Source organism: Achroia grisella, unplaced genomic scaffold (assembly GCF_030625045.1).
Source record: "Achroia grisella isolate CSIRO2021 unplaced genomic scaffold, CSIRO_AGI_Agris_v1 utg1462, whole genome shotgun sequence".
Taxonomy (NCBI): Eukaryota; Metazoa; Arthropoda; class Insecta; order Lepidoptera; family Pyralidae; genus Achroia; species Achroia grisella.
In genome coordinates this window covers 375,293-403,018 of record NW_026712637.1, presented here as the reverse complement: position 1 = coordinate 403,018, position 27,726 = coordinate 375,293, and the positions used below count along the sequence as shown (strand labels likewise).

Sequence of the window (27,726 nt, the reverse complement as noted above, 5' to 3'; positions counted from 1 at the left end):
TTTACCCTTTCATCACCAACACCTATTTTTTATAGCCATATTAATTTATATGGCAAGACCTCGCTTGCCGGGTCGAGTTTACATATATAAAAAACTCTAAAATAACACAAATAAATACAGTAAATGTTCTCAAACTTTTACTACTTATTTTGCCAAAAAAAAAAACATATTTGAAGTCAGCCGAATAGGTATAAAAAAAATACAATTTAACCCAGCCACATTAATGCTAGAAACCTAAATAGAAATGAATAGACGAAGGTAAAAAACTCGGCAAACGTAAAAACGAAAGGATCCAATTTGTGTTGAAGTTAAATCTCAAATAGCCGAACCTGGACTCCCAATGCCGCCGAATAAAGTTTGACTAGACGTGACGTCAATTTCTTTTCATTGCACGTGACTCGAATGAGATATCTATGTTTCGCTACAGGATTCATAACTATACCGACTACAGCCCAAAAAGAGGTGTTTTGTTTTATACGAATGTACAGATTCATTCATTAACTAGAGCTGAACTCAGTTTCAAAATTTAATATGTCAAAGGTTTTTTTGAAATTGTGTCTCAGTATTTCAGCTATACCACATTCGTAATATATTAAATCTATATATCTATATATATATATATAAATAAAATTGGAGTGTGTGTTTGTAATATTGAAATAACCGCTTTCACTACATGCATATGAATATAAATACGGAACATACACCAATATAACATTTTATTTTTAATTTTTGCCTGTCTGTCAGTCTGTTTGTTCCGGCTAACCTCTGAAATGGCTGGACCGGTTTTAATGGGACTTTTTTTGGCAGGTAGCTGATGTAATAAGGAGTAACTTAGGCTACTTTTATTTTAGAAAAATTAAGTTAAATTCCGCGCGGACGATGTCGCGAGTACAGCGAGTTTATTTATAAAAATAAATAATTAACATCGGATCTGAGCAGAGGCAGCTTCCTCCAATTTTGCTGGTTCCGTTTCTGACTTATTTCTAGGTTAACGATCGGCGACGACGTTCTAGAAATAGTCGGTTATTTTGAGAGTTTTATATCTAGTTTCACTTGATTGACGGCATCGGTGGGCTAGCGATTTAGCAGACCGTTTTACTTCCGATGATCGCGGGTTCGATTCCAGGCACGATACTAACATATGTATATATTGATGAGTATAATTGTCTGTATCGATCTGGGTGTTTTCTATGTATATTATGTATTTATAAAAAATCTATATATTCATATCAGTTGTCTAGTACCCATAACAAAAGATCTGCTTATGTTGCAGCTAAATGACGTTGTGTGATTTGTCCAGCATTGTACTAATGATCTGAACTGAACTAGATTTAGACCCTATATATATATATATATATATATATTCTACAATTACGCTACTTTTCGGACTACTCTAATGCTGTTGGCCGCAGCTGGCCTTTACAGCTTCACCAGACGATATGGAGCGAGTGCAGAAGGCACTACAATCCCGCGGAAGGACTTATGGAGCGGCTGAAGACTAACTCCCGCCTGACGAATACGACTTTAGTCTTAATACACCGCTAGGAATTCGATCCTCGGCTCAGGCCGTCGTAATTTCGATCCTATTTGAATTGGACGGAGGATCGATCTTTATTTTTCGGACAACTCTAATGCTGTCTGCCGCAGCTGGCCTTTACAGCTTCACCAGACGATATGGAACGAGGGCAGAAGGCACTACAATCCCGCGGAAGGACTTATGGAGCGGCTGAAGACTAACTCCCGCCTGACGAATACGAGTTTAGTCTTAATGCACCGCTAGGAATTCGATCCTCAGCTTATACCGTCGTAATTTCGATCCTATTTGAATTGGACGAAGGATCGATCTTTATTTTTCGGACTACTCTAATGCTGTTGGCCGCAGCTGGCCTTTACAGCTTCACCAGACGATATGGAGCGAGTGCAGAAGGCACTACAATCCCGCGGAAGGACTTATGGAGCGGACTAACTTCCGCCTGACGAATACGACTTTAGTCTTAATGCATCGCTAGGAATTCGATCCTCAGCTTATACCGTCGTAATTTCGATCCTATTTGAATTGGACGAAGGATCGATCTTTATTTTTCGGACTACTCTAATGCTCTTGGCCGCAGCTGGCCTTTACAGCTTCACCAGACGATATGGAGCGAGTGCAGAAGGCACTACAATCCCGCGGAAGGACTTATGGAGCGGACTAACTTCCGCCTGACGAATACGACTTTAGTCTTAATGCATCGCTAGGAATTCGATCCTCAGCTTATACCGTCGTAATTTCGATCCCATTTGAATTGGACGGAGGATCGATCTTTATTTTTCGGACTACTCTAATGCTGTCTGCCGCAGCTGGCCTTTACAGCTTCACCAGACGATATGGAGCGAGTGCAGAAGGCACTACAATCCCGCGGAAGGTCTTATGGAGCGGCTGAAGGCCAACTCCCGCCTGACGGATACGACTTTAGTCTGAGGGCACCACTAGGGGTTCGAACCTCGGCTCAGGCCGTCGTAATTTCTATCGATCGGTCTCGATTTTTTCGGACTACTCTAATGCTGTTGGCTGCAGTTGGACTTCTTTCTGCAGTTGAAGTTCAGCTTCACCGGACGATTGAGGGGATCGGACATTCTGTCTTAAGACATAATGCAAAAACATCTTGACACCGCGATGTAGAAATTGTACATAAATGACACAGCGACATCTAGTTCACTTTTCGGAACTATTATATTCTACACTTAACTATATTAACTTAAACAAGAGTTATTACTATTTGTCTTTAAGTTACTCATTTCCTGAGAATATTAAGGAGTGAATGTGGGAGCTGTCCGTATGTTGACGGAAGTGTGTGGGTGAACTATTAGACATTCTATTTCCTATTACCGACTCCTACTTGCCTCACAATATACAGTATGCACCGGTTAAGATATATATAGGGTGTCATAATTTGAAATAATATCTATGAAGTTTATATTTTTTTTAAAACGGGAATGGTAGACTACTTTTTAGCCACCTGATGGTCAGTGATAACCATCGCCTATATACAAGAACTAGTTCACCACCGCAACTTCGTCCGCAACTGCGTCACAATAATTTTTCATTGCAGCTCCTGTAACCATTGGTGCTCTAAACTACTAGACCATTGAGGTCTTCAGAAGAATTTTATGGAACTCCTATTTGAATAAAAAACATTCACCAAACAATGTACCTGTCAAGAGATAGGTACATCGTTTGTTGAATTTTTTTTTACAATTGTTTGTATAGACTTTTGGAAATAGTCTAAACAAATAATTGTAAGTTAGTAGTATGTACGGTACTAAAAAAAACTGAATATGTCTGTTTGTCTGTCTATTTGTTCTTGCTAATCTCTGAAATGGTTGATTTTGAAGGGACTTTCACTCGCAGATAGCTAATGTTATAAGGAGTAACTTACTATTATTTTAGAAAATTTGTTATTTTAATAAAGAAAAACTTAAATACCACGCGAACGTACTTACTCATTTTATTTCTCGTTAGCTGATAAACTTAACGAACGTATATCGGGTAGCAAGACTTACATTCTTCCTATTATTAAGGGTTGGCACAGTAAGTCATCTTTCCTATCGACTTTTACTATAGGTAATAGAATAGAATAGAAACTTCACTTATAATAACAATGTTAGGCATTATTTTTTATTATATGTATTATATATCTCCCTTTGATGGGTTAATAGACTGATCATTGCGGGTAAAAATCACCAAACAATGACAGTATATATGATGAATGATGAGGATAGAGATTTTTAAGCGGAAGACAAAAATTTGCGGACTATTCTACAAGTATTACAGCTTTATTATTATTATTCCATGCTATTCATGGGAGCAATAAAGTCCTCGAGTGGCGACCACGGACCGGAAGACGCAGCATGGGAAAGCCTCCAGCAAGGTGAAACGACGATCTGGTCAAGATCGCTGGAAGGCATTGCATGCGAGCAGCGCAGGACCGATCGTCGTGGAGATCTTTGGGGGAGGCCTATGTCCAGCAGTGGACGTCTTCCGGGCTGCGATGATGTTGATGATGATCTATTCATACGCCACCTACCACTTTTGTCGTTTTTTGTCTACCTAATGTTGTCTGGAAGAGATTTTTTTTTATACCACTTAGGTGGCAAACAAGCATACGGCCCATCTGATGGTAAACGGTTACCGTAGCCTATGGACGCCTGAAACACCAGGGGTGTCACATACGCGTTGCCGACCCTTAAGAAACCTTAATATACCCTTCTTGAAAAACCCCATGCTGTAGTCTCTCGAGAAAACCTCGGCTGGTAGTTCATTCCACAATCTATGTGTACGCGGGAGGAAGCTCCTCTGAAACCGCACTGTCCGAGACCACTTATAACACTTCCCTATATAATTCTTGTTAAAAATTATTAATGCAATACAGTGTTTATAAATAAATAAATATTATTCGCTTATTCTTCTTGTGATGAGTCTGCATTCCGAATGAGCAGTAGAATAAAAAAACTTGACTATTCAAAAGTGCTTATATTAAGTTTATTTGAATAAAGATTATTTTGTATTTCTATTCAAATAAACTTAATTTAAGCAATTTTGAATAGTCATAATTATCCGACCATATATTAGGGAGTCCAATTATCCGGAATACCACGTCGCCACATATCTAGACATTACTGAGCATGAGCATGATCATAATCTAACCAATTTCATATTAAATAAAATTTTTGAATCATGGAGTTCCTAACAAATGAAACGACAATATATCAAAACATTAACACACGCCGCGCATTCTGAATCGCCTGATGAAGAATGGCGGAGACGAAATAATCCTGACGAATGGTCGCTGCCTGATGGATCGTGTGATGTCTCAACTCATTTGTTACGTTCTGACGTTACTGGGGACAGCCTAAAGTGTGTACACTAGCACTAATTCTTATTTATTAGGTCTGGAACTGATTTAGAATTACGTACTAATATTACAAGAACTTAAATGAGAGTAGATACCAGATTTTAATGAAGTTTTGTAATGTATATTTATTATTTATAGTATAGGAGACATTTTGATATTTGAATTATAATATTGTGAGGCCCTGTTGTATAAATATATATATATATATACAGTTTGTGACGCTCTGAAAGGGCATGGCAGTATGACACAACATATATATATATCAATTCCCTTTCAAAGCGTCACAATAAAATTGTAAAACCTAACCACTTTCTTTATATTTTTTTTGACAATTCACACAGCGCCATCTAGTCCCAAGTTAAGCTAGCTAAAGCTTGTGCTACGGGTACTAAATAACTGATACAAGTACATAGATATATTTTTTTTCGTAAATATATACATATTATACATAGAAAACACCCAGACCGATACAAACAATCATACTCATGAATACAAATGTTTGTGCCGTGCGAGGAATCGAACCCGCGACCATCGGGCGTAAAGCGGTGTGCTAGACCGCTAGACCACCGAGGTCGTCGTCGTTTTATCTATATATTTGTGGCTGCGCTGCACCATATGTTATCTGTGGCTGCACTAACCAGTGAGCGCCCTCTTGGCTTAACAACTTATATAATAAAATATAATAAAAACAAATTTATGTGAGCGTCTAATTATAAAACATAATAATGTGTTTTCATTTTGATGCTAAAAACAGTAATTTGTATACTTTATTATATATTTTTTATCTTGTTCAATAGTTCATCATTCATTAATAATTTCAAAGCTGTGTTCTCGTCGGTGGAGCTCCCGCCACCTTCCACGATCTTCTACCAATGTTTTTAGTCTTTTTAGCTGTTCATACGACACAACTCCAACTCCATTTTTTCTTTTTACTTCTATTGAATTATATACATTTATGAAAATATTATGTATACAAGGAAAAACTTAGATAGTTTCAAGAAACTTAAAGACTGTACAAGTAGAAACTTACGCAATAAAAATAAGTTAATTTTACCTAAATGCCGTCTGCACAAAGTTAGTAATTCATTTTATGGCAATTGCGTAAGATTCTATAATAAACGGCCAGAATCTACGCTAAATCTGACAGAGAGGCAATTCAAACTTTATATTAAACAAATGTTATGTAAAAAAGCCAATTATAGGATAGACGAATTTATAGATGATAGCAATATATAGCAAGTATAAGTTTATTTGTGGACAACGTTATAATTTATTTTTCATACTGCTTTCTTGATATATGATAGCGTAGCGGCTTTTATATTGATTGCCGCATGCATCCTCATGTACAGTGCGAATACTGTAACTACCATATAGTAATTTTTGTAGCTGTGACGTGGTCGAGTGTAATGAGTAGTCATGCTCACTAAAATGTCCAGACATGTGGCGGCGTGGTGGGCCGGGTCATTGGGCTCCCTAAAATATGGTCGAGCGCAGTGATGGCTGGCTCATCCGTCATACTCGTGAACGAGTGCTGCTTGTAGGGACTGGTCTGCTTTTATCACTACGACTGATTTAATCTTATTTTTATATTTGAGCCTAAATAAATTAGTGCTGGTTGGTAGTTTGTATTCACACGTTTCGACTTGTAAAATGTGAACTTACAAGGATTGTTTAAAAGAGCAACACACAAGTTTCTTGCTTATTCTTCTTCTGATGAGACAGCTTTCCGAATAAGCGGTAGATTTAAAAAAATGTTGACTATTCAAAAGTGCTTAAATTAAGTTTCTTTGAATAAATGATTTTCTATTCTCTCTATTCTATTCTATTCTATTATTATTATAAAAGTATAATTTAGTGAAAAACAGTATAAAACAGTATAGTGGCAACCCTAGGTCACATATCACGTATGTATTGATTTGGTTTATAAATTACTCAAAACAAATATTGCCTACGTATGTAGCCTTTACATTGGAGGGAGAGAAATTATAGTTACTCGGGTCACACGCGAGGGATATTGCAATGTTAAGGCGCCGCCGAATAGCTGCCAGCCGGCGAAACTAACGAATTACCAATAAAGGATTTATGGAACACTAAACAATAAAAAATCATTATCATAATGATAATATTATCATATCATCATTGTCATATCATCATTATTATTATCACTACATAGTATAAAACAAAGTCGCTGTCGCCGTCCGTCCCTATATATGCTTAAATCTTTAAAACTACGCAACGGATTTTATGCTTTTTTAGAATAGATAGAGGGATTCAAGAGGAAGGTTTATATATATAATACATGTACTATCTATTAAAAAAACCGCTTCAAAATCCGTTGCGTAGTTTTAAAGATTTAAGCATACATAGGGACGGACAGACAGCGACAGCGACTTTGTTTTATACTATGTAATGATTAAGTTTCATCCTATAAATATACCAAACTCAACCATTTTAAATAGATGTAGGTTTTAACAATAATATAGTATTTTTTTATAGTCACTGCGTTTCCCGATGATACCAAACATTACACGAGAATTATATAAATTCTTGACTCATCCATTTTCAACGCGCTTGTTCGGTCCACCCTTAACATCTTTTTACGTAGTTCCGGCATCCCTAAATTAACCACGCACAAAAACCTACCCTTTGTTACGTAACAATTGTTTCGATCGACCCTTAGATTAAATCATAAGCAGAGAAAGCATTTCTTTTGTATTTAATTAAAGATTAGTTCTATACATACTAGTGCCCGCGATTTCGTCCGGCGTGGAATAGACGACAAAGGACGAATTTCCATACAAACTTTCATTCCCTATATTTTACCCCCTTATGGATAGAATTTTTACAACCTTTGAGTGACATATTTATTTATATTTTACTTGCTACTCGCCCCGGCTTCGCACGGGTGTACATGTGTTATATATATAAACCTTCCTCTTGTTTTAAAATCCGTTGCGTAGTTTTATAGATTTAAGCATACATAAGGACGAACAGTCAGCGACAGCGACTTTGTTTTATACTATGTAATGATCAACAGCCTAAAAAATAAATTTCTAAATAAGGTTCTAGCTTTAAAAATGACGATACTTCGATACAACCTTTCATTTCCCCTTTCAACCCCTAACTACCCTTTTTATGCATTATAAAGTAGCCAACAGTATATATACTCATATAGCACGATAATTTCATACATCCTTTCATCTCCCCTTTCAACCCCTAACTACCCTTTTTATGCATTATAAAGTAGCCAACAGTATATATACTCATATAGCACGATAATTTCATACATCCTTTCATCTCCCCTTTCAACCCCTAACTACCCTTTTTATGCATTATAAAGTAGCCAACAGTATATATACTCATATAGCACGATAATTCCATACATCCTTTCATCTCCCCTTTCAACCTCTTACTACCCTTTTTTTGCATTAAAAAGTATCCAACAGTATCTATATTCATGTAGCACGATACTTGTGTAGAGATGGATGGACTGTGTGAAAGATGATATGGTAAGAAAGGAAGTAAATAACGCGATGACTGCGAACAGGGATGAATGGAAGCGAAAAACATATTACGTGGACCACAAATAAATGGGATAAGGAAGAAGCAGATGATGATGTAGCACGATACTTGCGTGTAACTTTACATCTCCCCTTTCAACCCCTTACTACCCTTTTTTGCATAAAAAGTAGGCAACAGTGTATATACTCATATAGCACGATACTTGCATACAACCTTTCATCTCCCCTTTCAACCCCTTACAACCCTTTTATCGCATTAAAAATAACCTACAGTATATGTACTCGTATATCATTATCTAAAGGAATATATACGTTATTGAGTGCACATCGATATTGCGACGTTTTTCGCCTCTGAACTGCATCATCAGGCATTGAAGTAGAATTTCGGAAGCCTAGTGTGGAATCTTCGGCGACTGACTGCCGGCTGAACAGTTCCGCCGAACAGTCAATACTAAGGTAGCGGAATTGAGAGAAATTATATAAATCGCATTAATTAATGATAGACTTAAAAAATGATGCCTACAGCCACCATTTACCATCGCACCGCTCGCCATCGACAGGGAATTCATCCCCACACGCTAGAACCTGAAGTGGTCTCGGACAGTGCGGTTTCAGAGGAGCGTACTCCCGCGTACACTTAGATTGTGGATTGAACCTGCCGAGGTTTTCTTTCGTGACTACAGTAGGAGGTATTTAAAAAGGTTATATTAAGGTTTCTTAAGGGATGCGGTTTCAGAGGAGCTTCCTCCCGCATACACTTAGATTGTAGAATGAACTACCTGCCGAGGTTTTCTCATCTAACTACAGTATGGCGATTTTTAAGAAGGATATATTAAGGGTCGATAATACGCACGTAACACCTCTGGTGTTTCATGCGTCCATACGCTACGGTAATAATTTACCACCAGATAATCTCGAGCACGTTGTAAAAAATTCAATTTTTAATTATATTATTTATTAGTATGAAATTAATAATAATAATAATAATAATAATAATCTTAGGACAATTCACACAGCGCCATCTAGACCCAAGTTAAGCTAGCTAAAGCTTATGTTATGGGTACTAGATAACTGATACAAATACATAGATATTTTTTTTTTGTAAATACATACATATTATATATAGAAAACACCCAGACCGATACAAACAATCATACTCATGAATACAAATGTTTGTGCCGTGCGAGGAATCGAACCCGCGACCATCGGTCGTAAAGCGGTGTACTAGACCGCTGGACCACCGAGGTCGTCGACTGTCAGTAACAATAATGTCCGCTGACTGTCAGTAACAATAATGACATCTGTCACTAAGGTCAACGGAACTGAAACATCGAGCTGTACGTGATGTCACATTAGTGAGGCCTGTAGCCTGCCATTAGGCAGGCACAGAATACCAGCGTTAGACAGTTAACTGTCACGGTATATACTGAGTGTCAGCGATGTTGCCAACCATATGTATAAATAATATAAGATGATTTTTTTTTAATTGTTCTAAGTGTGTATATATGTATATAAGTGTGTTTGTGCATATGTATGTATATTTATATATTTTAAATGTACCTTTGTCAAATGTGTAAATGTAATAATGGTTGTCAATAAATTTCTTTCTTTCTTTCTTTCTTTCTAGATAGGCCGTATGCTTGTTTTGCCACCATAGTAATATAAAAAAAGACTATAATATAAATCCATTAAGTAATGAAACAGGCAACAAAAAAATGTTACTTCTAAATAAAAAGCTATAATAATAACTGGACAATACGGAAAGTTTCCGAGGAATGTGCGGTGCATGAGAATAATTAATTATACTCTCAATAACAAGGGTCCCTAATGAACTATTTCTAAGAAGTTTGAAGGGTCCACTTTTGTTTAGGGTCATTTATAATTAGGCAGGAACCCCGAGCCGAAACATTCGCAAACTATTGTCAGCTAAGTGAACTGCGTTTCGCGAAAGTAGAAGAGTTTGGCCGCTATGGACGTAAAAAATGTGTATACCGTTAGGCGATGTGATTTTGTTGATAAAAATATTATATCAGTATATTTAGTTACAACTACATATTAAACTAGCTGATTCCCGCGGCTTCGCTCGCGTTAATTTAACCCCTTAGGGATGAAATTAATCAAAATCCTTTCTTAGAGGATGCCTACGTCATAGTAGCTTTATGCATGCAAAGTCTCAGCCCGATCGGTTTAAAATTGACAAAGTTTCATATAAACTTTCATCCTCTATTTTATCCCTTTGGGGGTATAATTAATCAAAATCCTTTCTTAGCGGATGCCTACGTCATATCACCTACCTGCATGCCAAATTTCAGCCCGATCCGTCCAGTGGTTTGGGCTGTGCGTTGATAGATCACTACATCAGTCACCTTTGAGTTATATATATTTAGACTAGCTGTGCCCGTGACAGCATCCGCGTGGAATAGTGACCTTGACCAAATAAAGAAGATTTATATGTATAAAGCAAAATGTGAGCATGTGAAATAGCATGTCATATGCCTCTGTCTATCCTATGTGAGATTATCGGTTTGTTCGTATAGTCTTGACGGTTTTTTTTTAAAGAATATTATGTTCGCAGTATGGATAACAACCACTTTCGGAATTACATATATTAATAAATCCACAGGGGTGAAAGGTGCTTGTTGGTAATGTGGATTGATGATTTTATTGCTAGCAATGTACCATGTCACGATGACCTCCACACGGTTCCCCCTGGAAACCATCATGATAAATTCTTGGTAAATTTGTCACGATGGGCTAAGTGAGCTGACCTCATGCTCATCTTATCATCCTCCACTGGTGCCATCCAGCGTAAACCGTTAGCGCAGACAGGTGCACCATTACATTATCATCCACAAAGAACGTAGTAAATCTACAAAAATATAACTCAAAGGTGACTGATATTGTGATCTATCAACGCACACCCCAAACGGGCTGAAATTTGGCATGCAGGTAAATGTTATGACGTAGGCATCCGCTAAGAAAGGATTTTAATTAATTCTACCCCCAAGGGGAAAAAAGTTTGTATGAAACTTTGTCAATTTTAAACTGATCGGGCTGAGACTTTGCATGCATATAGCTACTATGACGTAGGCAATCCCTAAGATAGGATTTTGATAAATTCCACCCCTAAGGGGATAAACTAACGCGAGCGAAGCCGCGGGCAAAAGCTAGTGTATAATATGTATGTATTTACGAAAAAAGTTATCTATGTACATTGTAACAATTATCTAGCACACATAACACAAGCTTCAGCTAGCTTAGCTTAGGTCTAGAAGGCGATGGTGAATTGTCCTGAGATTATTATTATTACCTTCGGAATTACAGTATTAAATCTACAAAGGTGACATTCACTCGAGTAACAACAATAAAATCCAATCAGTACCCAATAAACCAAGAAATTTCGGCTGACCCGACTGGGAGTGAGTCAATTAACCGGTGTTTATGCGATAAGCTGAAATTATTAGGGCGGCGTTCCCGACGGTACGGTAAACTGAATACACGGCGGCGTTCAGGGCCACGCTGAAATAATTGCCGTATAAGGATGGCAGATAAGTGGCAGGGAAACAAAGGTTAGTGGGTACACATGTATACTGGTGTATCTCTTATTTGACGGCCTCGGTGGTCTAACTATTTAGCACCGCGCTTTACTTCCAATGATTCCGGGTACGATTTCTCGCACGGTGCAAACATTTGTATTCATGATTGTTTGTATCAGTCTGGGTGTTGTCTATGTATATGTATGTATGTACAAAAGGTTAGTGGGTACATATACAGGGTTACTGGTAACTCGACGTCTTCCTGTCGGGACGTGATGGGGGAGTTTAAATGCTATAAACTTAACCACCTCTATGTATGACCGAAAATCAATAGTTTTCCAGATATTTGAATTTTAAAGGTTTTTGAAAAAAACTACATTGTAAATCAGGTGTTTACCTACCTTTCTCTTACCCAATACTTCTAACTCCCAGTTTGTATGTAATGCTAAGTTTACATTCAGCCGCTTCCCCTGCCACTCGCGCTGCCGGAAATATTGCCGCGCGACAACTGAGCGAGAGGGCTGAATGTAAAAACACGCTGCCACTCGCGCTGCCAGTCCTTTGACTCGCGCACGAAAACCCGACAATCGAGGGAGCGCCGGGCAGCGCGAGTGGCAGCGCCAATGGCATGGGAAGTGTTTCCTCTCGTGCTGCTCACTTCCCTGCCCACTCGGGCTGAGTGTAAATTGGGCATAAGAGATTGCTTTGATCGATAAGACCGCCTTTTGTACGCATATTTTTTTTTTGTAATTATCTCTTTCATTATGCATGACCCCTTAGAACTGATCCAATTGAGACTCAAAAATAATTTATTCATGTAGGACATTTTAGCCGCTTATGAACGTCATATTTTTATATCATAATTTTTTCCCTACCATACAGTTCAGTATATTTTAGATTACTTTTTTTAAAAAACCAGCCTATTTGCAATGTACATATATTTATATAAGTGTCTATGTCTAACATTAAATGAAAATCCCGTGCATGAACAACTATTGCCATGCACGCTCGTCATTCAAGTAATCGTTTAGTGAATGCTCAGTAAATATGATTTAACAGATGTTTTGAATTTATTTAAGGGTAATTAGAATATCCTTTGGTATCTTATTGAAAATTGTTAGACCTATTCCTATAAAAGACCTATTGAGTTTTTCTAAACGTTACTACGGGACTGCAATTTTGTTTCTAAATATGCTTACGCATGAGGTAGCATGTGCTGGTGGTCTATTCTCCCAAATATGAATTTAAAACTGAATCTGTATTATTGTAAACATGTACAACATTTATTTGAAAAGAATATGAGCTGAGTTTCTTGTTAGTTCTTCTCATCTGGAAATCATTCCTGACGGTAGATTTGACATATCATAAGAGTCTGTAATAGACCTACATGAATAAAGATATTTTGAACAGAAATATTGTCTTAATATACAAACACCCAACCTTGTTCGCAGATATGGATATTCGGAGACGTGTGGTGCTCCGTGTGGTTAGCAGTGGACGTTTGGATGTGCACAGCCTCGATCCTGAACCTGTGCGCCATCTCATTAGACCGCTACGTGGCTGTCACCAGGCCCGTCAGCTACCCTAGCATTATGAGCAGGAAGAGGGCGAAAGCGCTGATCGCTGGACTCTGGGTCTTGTCTTTTGTGATTTGTTTCCCTCCGCTGGTCGGCTGGAAGGATAAAAAGGTACCGTATTTATATTCATATGCATGTAGTAAAAAATGGTTATTTCAATATTACAAACAGACACTGCAATTTTATTTATATGTATAGATGTATAGATATACAGGGTGTAAGGGTTGGCAAAACAAAAACAGCTGATTCAGATGAATGTTGTTTTGTCGCCGCGCAATGTAATTTTACAAGCGGGGTATCGCGCGCGGTGATAACTCAGAACATGGGTACGTTGCAAAACATTATTAATACGTGAATAACAGTTGGTAATCTGATCGGATACTAACCATTCAACAGTACATACTGGTGTCTATTTAGTCGTGAACGGTGCTTGTAGGGACTTGTCTGCTTTAAGAACCAGGACTGATTCATTTTGTTGCTGAAGTAACTATTTCTTTTTTTACAAGCATATACCGAAACTAGGCCTATGCACAACAAAATCAGGAGATAAATTTGAGGGAACTATAGACTTATATCTATTTTGCCAGTTCTAAGTAAGGTGTTGGAAAAGATAATGTTAAATCAAATGTTACAATACTTCAGGGTTAACGGACTGCTTCACAGTCAGCAATATGGTTTCACCACCGGCAAGTCTACCTCTGACGCAGGTGTAGCGCTAATGACACATATTTTCGAATCATGGGTGAAGTCACAGGATGCACTTGGAATTTTTTTGTGACCTATCAAAGGCATTTGATTGCGTGGATCATAAAACGCTTTTGTACAAGCTCGAACATTATGGTATAAGAGATAATGATCTAAAATTAATGAGAACTTATTTAGAGGATAGGATCCAAACTGTAGATATTGACGGTGTAAAATCTAAGGGAGCTAATACTAAGATGGGCGTTCCACAAGGGTCAATCTTAGGCCCCTTTCTCTTTTTAATCTACATAAATGACCTTCCCTTTATAGTAGAGAAAATTGCAGATATAGTGCTGTTTACGGATGATACTTCGTTAGTGTTTAAAATAGGACAAAAATCGGCAGAATTTGCCAAACTGAAGAGGAAACACCACTACACATCGTATGTGGTTGTAGCCCACTCATGCATAAACGAAATATCTCCTTTGGAAAGTTTACACTCTATCCTGAGGAAATAAAAACCATCGCTCCTAAGAATATCCTTCAATTCTTGTCCGTGACAGGTCCAGGTAGCGAATTCTGAAAAAGGGCGAGCACAATAGATCTATCTATGTAGGTCGCTGTGCTACAACTGCTAGTCACCTGACAATGGCTCAAACAACCCAAGAAAAAAAAACTATTTATTTACTTATTAAACTATTAAGTCCACTTTGCAAAAAAAATACTATAAAATAAAAATGCAATGTTGAACAATATTTATTTAGAACAACATGCAAGTTTCTTGCTCATTCTTCTTGTAATGAGTCTGCGTTCCGAATGAGTTACAGAATAATAAATGTATGACGTATTCAAAAGTGCTTATATCAAGTCCTTTTATTTAACTCTGACTCTCATTCGATAAACAGACTCATCAAAAGAAGAATAATTCAAATATTCAGAATTACATTTTTTAAGAAGTTTATTTGTATACATACTGCCAAATATCAATGTTGTTACATCATTACATAGTACATATAAAACAAAGTCGCTGTCGCTGCCTGTCCGTCCCAATGTATGCTTCAATCTTTAAAACTACGCAACAAATTTTGAAGCAATTTCTTTAATTAGATAGAGTGATTCAAGAGGCAGGTTTATATATGTAATACATGTACACCCGCTCCAAGCCAGGGAGAGTAGCTAGTCATTACATAGTATGAAACAAACTCGCTATCGCTGTCTGTCCGTCCCTATGTATACTTAAATCTTTAAAACTACGCAACGGATATTGAAGCGATTTCTTTTAATTCATAGAGTGATTCAAGAGGAAGGTTTATTATATATAATACATATACACCCGTGCAAAGCCGGAGCGAGTAGCTAGTGTCATATAAAACAACAATTATAAAATTATGAATTTGACATTTATTAATCTTAAAGAGACAAATAACAATGAGTCAGTTAGTTAAATAATGCCATCTCTCTTGTAAAAGCCCGACGAAGCTGAAACAAAAGACGGCTGGACTCCAAATCCACCGTGCCCCTGGACTTGCGAGCTGACCAACGATGCTGGATACGTGGTATATTCAGCTCTTGGCTCCTTCTACATCCCCATGTTCGTGATGCTCTTCTTCTACTGGAGGATCTACAAGGCAGCTGTGAGAACTACTAAGGCTATCAACCAGGGCTTCAGAACTACGAAAGGTAAGATGTATGTTTAGTGGTGAGGTGAGTAGTGAAATTACAGGGATAATATCTTAGTTCTCCAGAAGCTCAACCCATGAGTGATATAATCATATGTAATAAAACAATACAGTTAATTTAAATATATAACTCAAAGGTGACTGACATAGTGATCTGTCAATGCACAGCCCAAACCACTGGACGGATCGGGCTGAAATTTGACATGCAGGTAGATGTTATAATGTAGGCATCCGCTAAGAAAGGATTTTGATAAATTCCACCCCCTAAGGGGATAAATTAACGCAAGCGAAGCCGCAGGCAAAAGCTAGTTTAAGATAAGATTTGGATTTAAAAGAATCTGTAAATATGTACACAAATACGAGCTGAGTTTCTTGTCAGTTCTTCTCATTTCGAAATCATTCCGAACTGACGGTAGATTTGACATATCATAAGATTCTGTAATAGACCTACGTGAATTATGATAGTGATATTTTGAATTTGAATTTGATATTTTTATATAACTTTTGTATGTCACTTTGCGTGCCGTATTCACATATAAATACTATAATTGTATTTTTTTTAAACCATGACAGTTTATACAGCGACATCTAGACCCAAAGCTAATATGCAGAGCTTGTGTTATGGGTACTAGACTACTGATATTAATAAATCGTTTTTTTTTTATAAATGCTTACATACCGACACAAGCAATAATACTCATAAATACTATTTTTTCTACTAATGTTCGTATCGTGCGAGGAATCGAACCTGCGATCGTCGGAAGTAAAGCGGAGACCCGACAATTGACAGCATGTTAGAATATGACAAAGTATCTCTCTAGCGCCTACTATATTTAATTTAATATATGAAATATATATATATTTATAGAAAATATACAGTATCAAGATAAGCGAAAAATAAATTGTCTGCAAATCAATCACAGCTTCAGATAGAACGAGATAGCAATATCCTGCATCCTGCAGTAGATTCGTATTCTGCTTCTTTTTATATATAGAAACTTGTTGAAGTACAATGGTAGTCATTTCCCTGTAATAACAAAATAAATATATTTATATAATAATTGAAAATTCTTATTGCGCTTAAATATATTTTTAGATATTAGAAATAATGTTAACAAAGGCGGACTTATCTCTAAAAGAGATCTCTTCCAGTCAACCCAATAGAGCGTGGCATAGGAAGTGTTGAGTGGGTCAAATTGTGCAAATAATAAATTCTTGTGTTAATGTAAAAAAATAAACACTTTTTTAATGTTATTCCAAATAAACACTTCTTATTCCAGGAAAAGGCATGGGAAATCGTTTCGATGATAACCGGTTAACGCTACGAATACACCGGGGCCGGGGATCAGCTAGGCCCCACGGATCACCGCTGTCGACAGCATCCAATCACTCAACTAGTACTTCGCTCAGCGCGTCTCCCGAGAGACTGAGAAGGTGAGCGTCATCCTCGACCCATTTTCGTGAATTTCTTAGTCTTTGCTCGGAAATTTTAAAAATATTTAAAAGAATAAATAATTACGTATTCGAAATTTAAATTGAAACTGATGATAAGGCGCGAAAATTTAATATGTAACTTCAGTCAAAGAAGACAAAAAATGAAAAATTATTCGAAATTATAAATAATTGTGTATTCGAAATTTAAATTGAAACTGACAATAAGGCGCGAAAATTTAATGCGTAATATTAAACCTACAGCCAAAGAGAAAAGAAGAAAGGGAAAAATAATCCGTAATTTTGAATTTCGAATGGTTAGCCCGCCAAAAACAAATAGTTGTTTCAATTCTAGAAAAGAACAGCCATTAAATTTCTGTTTCAGTTGTCAGCCCCGAATATATAACTTTATTTGGACCAAACTAGTTATTTAGTCTGTGCTTGCTAGAATTGTATTTATGGTTTTTAGGAAAAAGGAAACATACATTACATGTATTCATATTCATTCTTCTTTCCACTATATTTGTCAAAAGACAAGTATAGTGGAAATATGAATGGAATTGTGGCGGAATCTTCTATGGAACATGGCCATAGACGAACTAAAGAATGTTTAAAAGTTTAAACTTTGCCCGACTTTTACGTGCTCGATTTAGTGCGGAAAAGCCAGCGCGCGTAAACGCGAGGGATGACATTTTCCGACTATTTTTGTGTTAACTCTTTCGCGCGTAATAGCGCGTGTGTATGATAACACTTTACATACTTTTTTTACATTTTATTTTTTATTCCGCAGATTTTATTTTCCAAAGACACGTTTAAAATTTATAAATATTCACTAACTCTATAATTAAGTCTTTGCTCAGATGCCCGCCATTTTGTTTCATTTTCAAAAGGCGCCAATGCACGATGACGGCGCGCACGGTCTTTCTCGTTCTTTTTGTCTACATTTACATGCATATTCTTTCCTACACGAAATTCTATTTGCGCGTAAAAAGCGCACGTTTAAATGCAGCTATTGCAAAGTATCAGTAGTACAACGGATGCCACGTAATATCGTGATTTTCACGTATATAACTTCCAGCCGCTTGTGTTTCTGACAGGTCGGGATCGAATGGCCGATGTAACTTTGAACTGACGTTCGTACATAGTTTTTAAAAATCAAAACACATCAAACTGCGCTGTTTCAAGGTTATTTGGTCACATCACTACAAAAACAAAGTTGACATAACCTTGTAACAGGGAAGTTTAATGTAGTTTGACTTTTAAAAACTGTTGTTTTTAGAATTTAGTACAGCCCAAAATTAAAACGTTTATTGTAAGTTGGAATAATTATTAAATTTTTAATGTTATCACTCGTTAATCAGTAATCATGTGTCCTTTCATCATAGAAATCTCGGTTACCACTTGTAACTAATTGGGTGGTCAGCTTATTTTGCCATTTCATTTGAATAAATAAAATGACAGTAGAATTTGATAAAATGAGTACATATTATTATATTATCTTTATTAAGTGTGCTTTTCTTATAATAAAGAGTATAATATATATTGAATAACTTAAGACAAAATGAAGCAACTTTGTAACTTAATAAAACTGAAATAAATTAATCAACGGTTGAACAACTCCGTCGTGAGGAAGCATTCCCTTGATTGCATTCTTATTCTTGCTAATTAATTTTTAACTTTATTACCTACTTTGTCGTTGTAACTTTGCAGTAGCTTCAGATACGATACAAAACGATTATCCGTATTAAAAATCGTTTAAACTTCACGAGAACAGGACTAGAGCATTTGAAACGGTTACTACAGTTTTTTTTACCAGTTTTCGTTACTTGCGTTATTTCTATTTGCATTATTTATATTATTAACCGGGTCTTAACACGAATTTTATAGCTGTGATCACGGCTAGTGCAACCTAGTCGAAACGTCGAGAGTTAAGACTCGGTCTTGGAAATACCTTTAGTTGCCATAATATTATTCTTGTTAAAACCCGATTAATAATATAAATATGAAAGTTTACAAATAACTATTTAAATTTCCAGGGAAAAAATATTAATACAAAATACTTGAGTTGCATAAATGTTGTAACACGAATAAATAATAATAGAATTTGTACATAGAATTTCTTTGGTTTTATAGGTTTAGTTTTTTTTATTGTTTTTGTGCTTATTTGTGAGTTGAGGATCTTGTTGTGTAATAAACATCGGAGATTCTTGGCGTTTTTTGGTGCGTATTGCGATCGTTAGCGAATATTTTAATCTGAATGTTTAAAGGCTGTCGTTTTGTCTCTGGCCCGCTGAAACCCCAACGTTGCGATGTTACAATCTTAAATTATATTTTGAGTCACACATTTATTATTTATAGTATAACTATCTACTCGCCCCGGCTTCGCCCGAGTGTAAATATAAACCTTCCTCTTGAATCACATAATCTATTAAAAGAAACCCCTTCAAAATCCATTGCGTAGTTTTAAATATTTAAGCATACATAGGGACGGACAGACAGCGACAGCGACTTTATTTTATACTATGTAATGATAATGATAATAATAATTTATTACAATCTTAGGTTATGTTACATAGTTAAATTGTACATAAGTGTAAATTCAGTTTAAACATACGAGTGTAATTGTGTCATATGAACTAGTATAAAATTATACTGTAATTACAGGCACTCAAGCGCTCGTCGTGCTCACGAAAAGGTGAAAATATCCGTCTCGTATCCATCGTCCGAGCAGATCTGTCCGGCCATAGAGAATTCTAGATCGCCGAGCCGCTCGCCGAGCCCCTCCCTCTACGCTGTACATTATGAAAGAGACGGAAGAGAGCTGACTGAAAGCAGGTTGAGGGTCCGACCACCGCACCACTTGGCTCCGACGCCGCTGTACGACGATTATGACGACAAGCCGAGGACGACCAGGCGGATGGGCAAGCGGAATATAAAAGCGCAGGTGATTATGTAATTTGTCATCATTATCATCAGCCCATTGCAGTCCACTGCTGGACATAGACCTTTCCTAAGGCACGCCACTGGGCACGATCTTCAGCCCTTCTCATCCAGTTACTACCCGCAACCCTACGTATGTCGTCGCTCCACCTAGCTGCGGGGCGTCCTACACTACGTTTGCCAATTCGCGGTTTCCACTCTAGAACACGTCTACTCCAGCGAGCATCGGTGCTGCGATAGATATGACCAGCCCACTGCCACTTCAACGTATAGCTATGAAGAGCTGTGTCGGTTACCTTAATTCTCTGCCAAATTACTTCGTTTCGGATTTTATTCCTCAGAGAAACTCCAAGCATAGCTCTTTCCATAGTTAGTTGAGCGACTTGTACAATGTAAAATTGTATTGTAATTTGTCAGTAATGACTTACGGCACAGAGTGGTCGCTAACTATGTGCCTCATAAATAAGCTCAAAGTCACTCAGAGGGCAATAGAGAAGGCTATGCTCGGAGTTTATCTTTATGATCGTATAAGAAATGAGAAGATCTGCAGAAGAATCAGAGTGACCGGCATAGCCCGAAGAATTGCGAAACTGAAGTGTCAATGAGCAGGGCATATAGCTAGGACAGATCCATTGGGGTAGTTAAGTCCTCGAGACTACGAACCGGAAGACGCAGCGTGGGAAGGCCTCCAGCAAGGTGGACCGACAATCTGGTCAAGATCGCTGGAATACATTGGATGCGTGCAGTGCAGGACCGATCTTCGTGGAAATTTTTAGGGGAGGCCTTTGTTTTCTGGGCTGAAATTATGATGAATGATGATTGTATTTGTAAAAAAATACTATCAAAAATAGCAAATCTTGTAAATATATAATAAGTAACTTTAAATAACATTACTTTTATCTATACATAGATTTAATTCGGAATATTCTTAAGTATCTTTGAGGAAAACACCTTTAATTATGACACCGCGAAAAAAAATAAAAATACATTGAGAGATAAATCGTCTGAATAAAGAAATTTATCGCCTCTCTTAAGAAGATTACGAGACGGAAAAAATGGATAGCACAAAACACAAACAAGAAATCACCTTGAATTTTTAGCGTTGCAATTTCTCTGATTAAGATGAACGTAGATAGAATTTGGGGAATAGAACATGAATTTGGTCAAATACTGACTTATTGTTGGTTACTTGATGATTTTAAAAGATTCGTGTGTTTGTAATATAATAATAATGTCCCTGGACATTTCACACAGCGCCATCTAGTCCCAATCTAAGCACAGTTTGGGTTATGGGTACTTGACTTCTGATATTTTCTTTGGAAAAATTACGGGATCTGACCTTTTATTTATTTTCATTGTACGTATAAATAATGACCGCGTCAAATATAACCCGTTACCACACAGCGCCATCTAGACCCAAGTTAAGCTAGCTAAAGCTTGTGTTACGAGTGCTAGATACCTGATACAAATACATAGACATTTTCTCGTAAATCCATACATAATTTACATAAAGAACACCCAGACTGATACCAACAATCATACTCATGAACACAAATGTTGGTACCGTGCGGGGAATCCAACCCGCGACCATCGGAAGTAGTGTGGTGTGCTAAACCACTAGATCAACGAGGCTTTCATAAAGTCATTTGTATGTAATGGAATAGCAAATAAGACGCTCTATCTGATAATCTGATGCTATATCTGAAGAGCAACACGCAAGTTTCTTGCTAGTTCTTCTTGTGATCAGAAAGCTTTCCCAAATGAGCGGTAGATTAAAAAAAATGTGATGACTATTAAAAAGTGCTTCTGTGTAAGTTTCTTTGAATAAATGATTTTCTATTCTATTCTATCAGATTGTAATCAATCATCGCCTATGTACATGAACAGCACTATCCACATTAACTTATCACTTGACATCGTGATACCACTGTGTGTTCATTTCTAACGCACCTAATTATCAATTTTGTTTTTCTTTCGACATCAACGTTTCTATCACCAGAGAGCTAGAGAAATGTACTTTTTTTATACTACGATGGTAAATGGTTGCCGTACCCTATGGACGCCTTAGGATACTAAAGCAGACATTGCGATTTCGGGACTCCGGCAATAGCCGCTTCGTCGGGATACCTTGGGGGTTTTAGTGAGTAGGAGTCTAACAGTACCCGCTTACCTTTCCTGGGGTAAGCGAGTCTCCATGAGGAATTTTCGCCAAAGCCTATTAGCGCTTTTAACATTTGGAGTGTTATAAGTACGTTATCGACTCTAGAGAAACCGTAATATACCTTTCTTGAAATACCCCAATATGTGAAATTACAAGGATTGGATAAAAATTATTGGTTTAAATATAATATCGCTTTATAAAGTTTAAAAATATCAGCTTCTAATGCAACTTTAAAGACATCCACAGTGATATACAAAAAATCTAAATTTATCGTCTTTCTTTCCAGGTGAAGCGCTTCAGGATGGAGACCAAGGCAGCCAAGACCCTCGGCATCATAGTCGGTGGTTTCGTCTTCTGTTGGCTTCCATTCTTCAGCGTGTACGTCGTGAGAGCCTTCTGCGGGGAATGTGTAACGCCTATAGTCTTCTCAGTTCTCTTCTGGCTGGGTTACTGCAATTCTGCTATTAACCCACTCATATATGCACTCTTCTCTAAGGACTTCAGGTAGTTACACTATTTTTTATTTGAAATAGCAAACTGGACAAGTCTGTTCGGTTATTGATTAGATTATTTCCCTTTGACAAAAATGCTATAGCATATGCTGGTAGTCACCATTTCAACAATTTAAAAATGAATATGTATTATGGACATATAATTTGAAAAGAATCGTGTTAAAGTTTTTTGTCAGTTCTTCTTAGCTCGAAAGCAATTGGAACTAATGGTAGATTTCACATATCATAAGAGTCTGTAATAGAGCCATCCGAATAAAGATATTTTGATTTACAGCTGACAGCGCTCCTGATCATAAGTAATGACAACTGTCGCCTATATACATTCATGACAACACCATTTGTCCTTTCATTTATATATATTATACATATGTTAACACAGTAGTAACAAATCTGCTTTGACTAGTACAAAGCTCAGTACCACAGGCGCCATCCTCAACAACTACTGATTGACGCCAAAAGTCTATCACTATAGACCACTAAGAAGCACCGTTCATCACGCGACAAATTTTATCACCAATCAAAAGGGTGAATACTCCACCCCTACATAATTATTACAATAAACGCTCCCTGAGAAAAGGTGAAAACACGAGGTTCTTTTATAATAAAAATAGTTGGCGCTGTGTAAATTGTACTGACACATTACCATTACCCTTGTTCTGTGAACAGGTTCGCGTTCAAGCGCATAATTTGCGCGTGCTTCTGCGCGAGCGGTGGGCCGCGGCGCGAGTCCGACGGGGACGGGTCTCGGCGAGCGCGCCCCACGCACTCGCACTCGCTCGACGAACACGACGCGCCCCCGCTCGCCGCCGACAGGTCAGTGAACTCACCTCACTACTAGTTACAGACATGGAGTAGCTAGAGATTGAACGAAGGAAAGAAAATACACATTAGCTGCCTTTACATATATGAATTTTCAAGCGTTGATAGAGGTTCAAGCAGAATAGAATGTGCATGTAAATGTATACAAAGAAAACGAGAAAGACCGCGCGCGCAAACAGTGAACGCTTTCCCTCGCACGATGCTAACATTTATATTTATGACTATGTTTGTTCGTATTTGTGTTTTATGCATATGTATTTATAAAAAAAACTAAACTAAGAAAAAACTAAGAAATTTGTATCAATTCGTCGATTAAATAGAAAAATGACAGTATTCAAAATGTACATTTTTTGCCTTATCTCGTAGTCGATTGTCTTGTAGAATAATTTAAATAAATTTATAAACTTTAAATGATCGCATTTACGACTTGTACTAGTACACATAACACAAACTTTACTTAGGTCTGCATAACTAAATAACACTTTGTGTTGTTTCCAGGGATACTATTGTCAATAGTTTTACACCCACAATACTCATGTTAATATAATGTTAAAGAAGAGAGGAATTTTTAGTAACAGGTGTTAGTAGTAAAATAGAAAATCACTGCTAAATGTTGTTTTTCTTTCTTTCTCTCTTCTAGCAAAGGTTTCTAAAGCCATACAGCTCAAATTTAAGTGATTATTTTTCAGGTGACGTCAAACAATGCGACGGCAGAACCCGCAGTTCCAGTCGACCGTCGCATGTGTTTAGCTGGGACGAAACGGATTACACGTGTAACTAGTTGTAACAGCATCGTTACAATTATAGCCGGTATATAATAAATTAATGAAATAACCGTTTTGTATAATAAACCTGTTCGTCAGTGATGTTTGTAATTATGTAAACGGTGCACAGAATTAATTATATATAGATTCACTTTATTAAATTGATGTGCAGAATAGAATTTGTAATGTTTAATTTTAATGTGAGTGCTTTTCTGTAACGAGTGTTACCGCGAAACTAAAAGCCACCGAAATAGTGCTCAATGTTCTCACAGTCTAAAGGAGGTGGTAACGATCGTATCAATAAAAAATATGAATAACTATATATTTTTAATTACCTAATTATACTTAAAATAAATGAATATTCAAAACGAATATTACGATTGTACCTACCGAAAAGTGCTCATGTTTTAAAGTAATTATTTAATGATAAGTGAATTATTTATTGAAAAGACTGTCTAAACTAAATTATATAACAATACAATAACAATGTATTATATTAGATAGCTAATTGTTGTTAACCACAGAGGAACTTTAAAATAATAATAGAAATAACAAATACGTAAACCTATACAATAGTCAAATATAACGTATGTGCATACTAAACAGAGTGCAAGTCGAAATTTAATGAGGATTTGGAAGTATAATTTAGCATTTTGTAATATTTTAATAGGAACGTGTTTATGGTATATTTCGCTGTAAAAATTAACTCAATGTGTAAATGACAAAATAACTAGTTATCTCGTTACAACGAAAAACCGTTGTAACGAGTCATAATTAAAACTAAATATGTCAATAAGACTACTCTTTATAGTAAACTTACTGTTATTTGCAAAATGCTATTTTCTAAAATTAGATATATATCTTGAGCATTTTCTATTTGTAGATAAGCTAGAGCCCTCTAAGGCTAAAATCTAGATAACTTCATGTCCTTCCTAATATTCCTACCTAGAAATTATATTAATATTAAAAATCTTTATCTCCCATTTCTAGTTATATCATTACCTAATACTCCCCTATAATTACAATAGTCAGTGTGATATTAGAATACGTTTTAACCATTTCCAACGTCGTCATATTAAGAATTGATAAAAAGCAATGTAAAATTGATAATGCTTAAGCTTTTTTAAGTGTAACAACATTGTTTTATTTATTTTCGTTTCCATTACTGCTTATAACGAAAGTTGAAGTATTGTAATGAATTTAAAATGCAGTTAATTAGATCTGTTATTTATTAAAGTAGGTTGCAAGTGATTTATTTATTAAAGTTAAGTTATTTATAGTTTAAAATCAATGAAAACATTATTTATTATGTTTTATGTAATATAGACGAACTCTGATGTGGAATTGGTGGTAGACAGTGCCTCGTTTCGAATATGTACTGTTAAAATAGCTCTCATGTACTTGGGTCGGTGGATATCAACTCTGTTGGTAGATTACGGTCTAATTTTTATTTAAAACTACTGTTTTTTTTTAATATTTAGACTATAGTAAATTAAAGTTTAGTCATCGCTGCAGATTTGCAGCAGGTTAAGTACTTAAAATCTAAAAGTAAAGTAAAGCAAGAATCGTTACTCAAAATTATAATTGTGTTATATCTAATGCTGAATCATGCCTATATGACATATATAGATTATTATACAACCTAACCTTTGTACTTTCTTATAGTCTGTATGTATTTGCCATTAAATTATAAAACAACGTAGACAAACGTATGTTGTGTTGAAGAAGAAACTCCGCCGGTCAAATGCCAGTATTCTAAAGACATAAAAATGATTAATTAGACATAATTACCTATTTAAATGTCATTCGATCATTACCTGCTATTATTAACATGGTATTATTGATAAATTATTTATTGAATTAATTTTAATATCACTGGCAGTGAAATTATGACATCAACTCTGAAATACAATGGTGTTATTAGAGTAATTTATGTTAATTCACAATCAAAATCCGTTCACTCGACAGAATTATAGATGATTTCTATCTTCTGTAATTTTGTAAAGTAAAAACGGTAATTCAGTCTTTCATTAGTAAATTAAAGTAGTAATTTTTAATCCAAACCTTCATTGAAACGAAATATTTTCTTTAGAAAGTTTACACTCGATCCTGAGGAGGTAAAAACCATCGCTCCTAAGAATATCCTTCAATTATTCGGGTCTAGGTAGATATCTCTGAAAAAGGGCGAGCACAATAGATCTATGTAGGTAGCGGTGCTACAGGTCCAAGTAACGGACAGTAACCCAAACCCATCTATTAAAAAAATACATTAAAAAACAGTAATTTTGTTTTTTAAAAAGCAACTGCCAAAAATGAGCTTATTAACTATCGTTATTGTTTCATTCAAAATTACCCTAAAAGAACTAGGACGAGCTTCGGGTTGTGAGTGAATAACCGAATTTATTAAGAGAGTGATAACCACAATGGTGCCCATCACTAGTCTAAACGGACGGGTATCCTAATATTAGTTATTGTATCAAAGATCTCGACGTTCCTCAAATTTATTCGATTGTGTATTCGATGTTTTAACATATTCGTTAGTCGAGTGTTGTATTATGTGTGGACGATATAAATATTATGTATAAAATATACGAGATGTTACTTAAAAAAGCGTTTTATTTAGACTAATAAGACATAACCTGTACTAGCTGCACTCGCGGTTTCACCCGTATGAAATTAATAGCTTTTGTGTTATTCTGATATATAAGCTATATTACTTTAAAGTTTCAGCAAAATCCGTGTAGTAGTTTGTACATGAAAGAATAAGAAACATCCATCCATATTCACAAATTTTCGCGTTTAAAATATTAGTAATATTCTGTTTTAACGCAGGATAATAACAGATAGGTATATGAACTATCAAGTTCATTATGCGATTTGTAAATAATTATATAAATAAAATATGTAGATAGCATTTTATTGTGGATGTTACCTTTAAGTGGAAAGCCAAAATTAGTGTTAAAAAAGTTTAGTATCATTTTAACATTATATTACGCAAGTTGTATTAAGCGTTAAAAACGCTTATTTAAGTACAAGCGCGTTTATCACAGCTCTAGCATACCTGTCACTCAATCCCGTCGTTGAATTTTCCTTCATTCAATGCGAGCGACGAATGAGAAAGCCGATATATTTCGCTCGCTCATTCTCGACTGTACGTAATCAAAATGAAATCATTCATTATCATTCAGTTTATTATACGCTCTCTCA

General features: G+C 36.2%; 1 protein-coding gene across 1 annotated transcript in view; it reads left to right on the top strand.

Annotated features, from left to right (window-relative positions):
- The window catches only part of LOC131855692 (octopamine receptor Oamb), a 47,377-nt gene extending 22,633 nt beyond the window's left edge, over positions 1–24,744 (top strand). The window contains exons 3-9 of the mRNA XM_059206992.1: positions 13,404–13,640; positions 15,683–15,893; positions 17,173–17,326; positions 19,988–20,267; positions 22,711–22,928; positions 23,603–23,749; positions 24,445–24,744. Of these exons, the coding sequence (XP_059062975.1) occupies positions 13,404–13,640; positions 15,683–15,893; positions 17,173–17,326; positions 19,988–20,267; positions 22,711–22,928; positions 23,603–23,749; positions 24,445–24,448 (1,251 nt within the window). The 3' untranslated portion in view covers positions 24,449–24,744. The remainder of the gene's footprint in view (positions 1–13,403; positions 13,641–15,682; positions 15,894–17,172; positions 17,327–19,987; positions 20,268–22,710; positions 22,929–23,602; positions 23,750–24,444) is intronic.
- Positions 24,745–27,726: the final 2,982 nt, after the last annotated feature.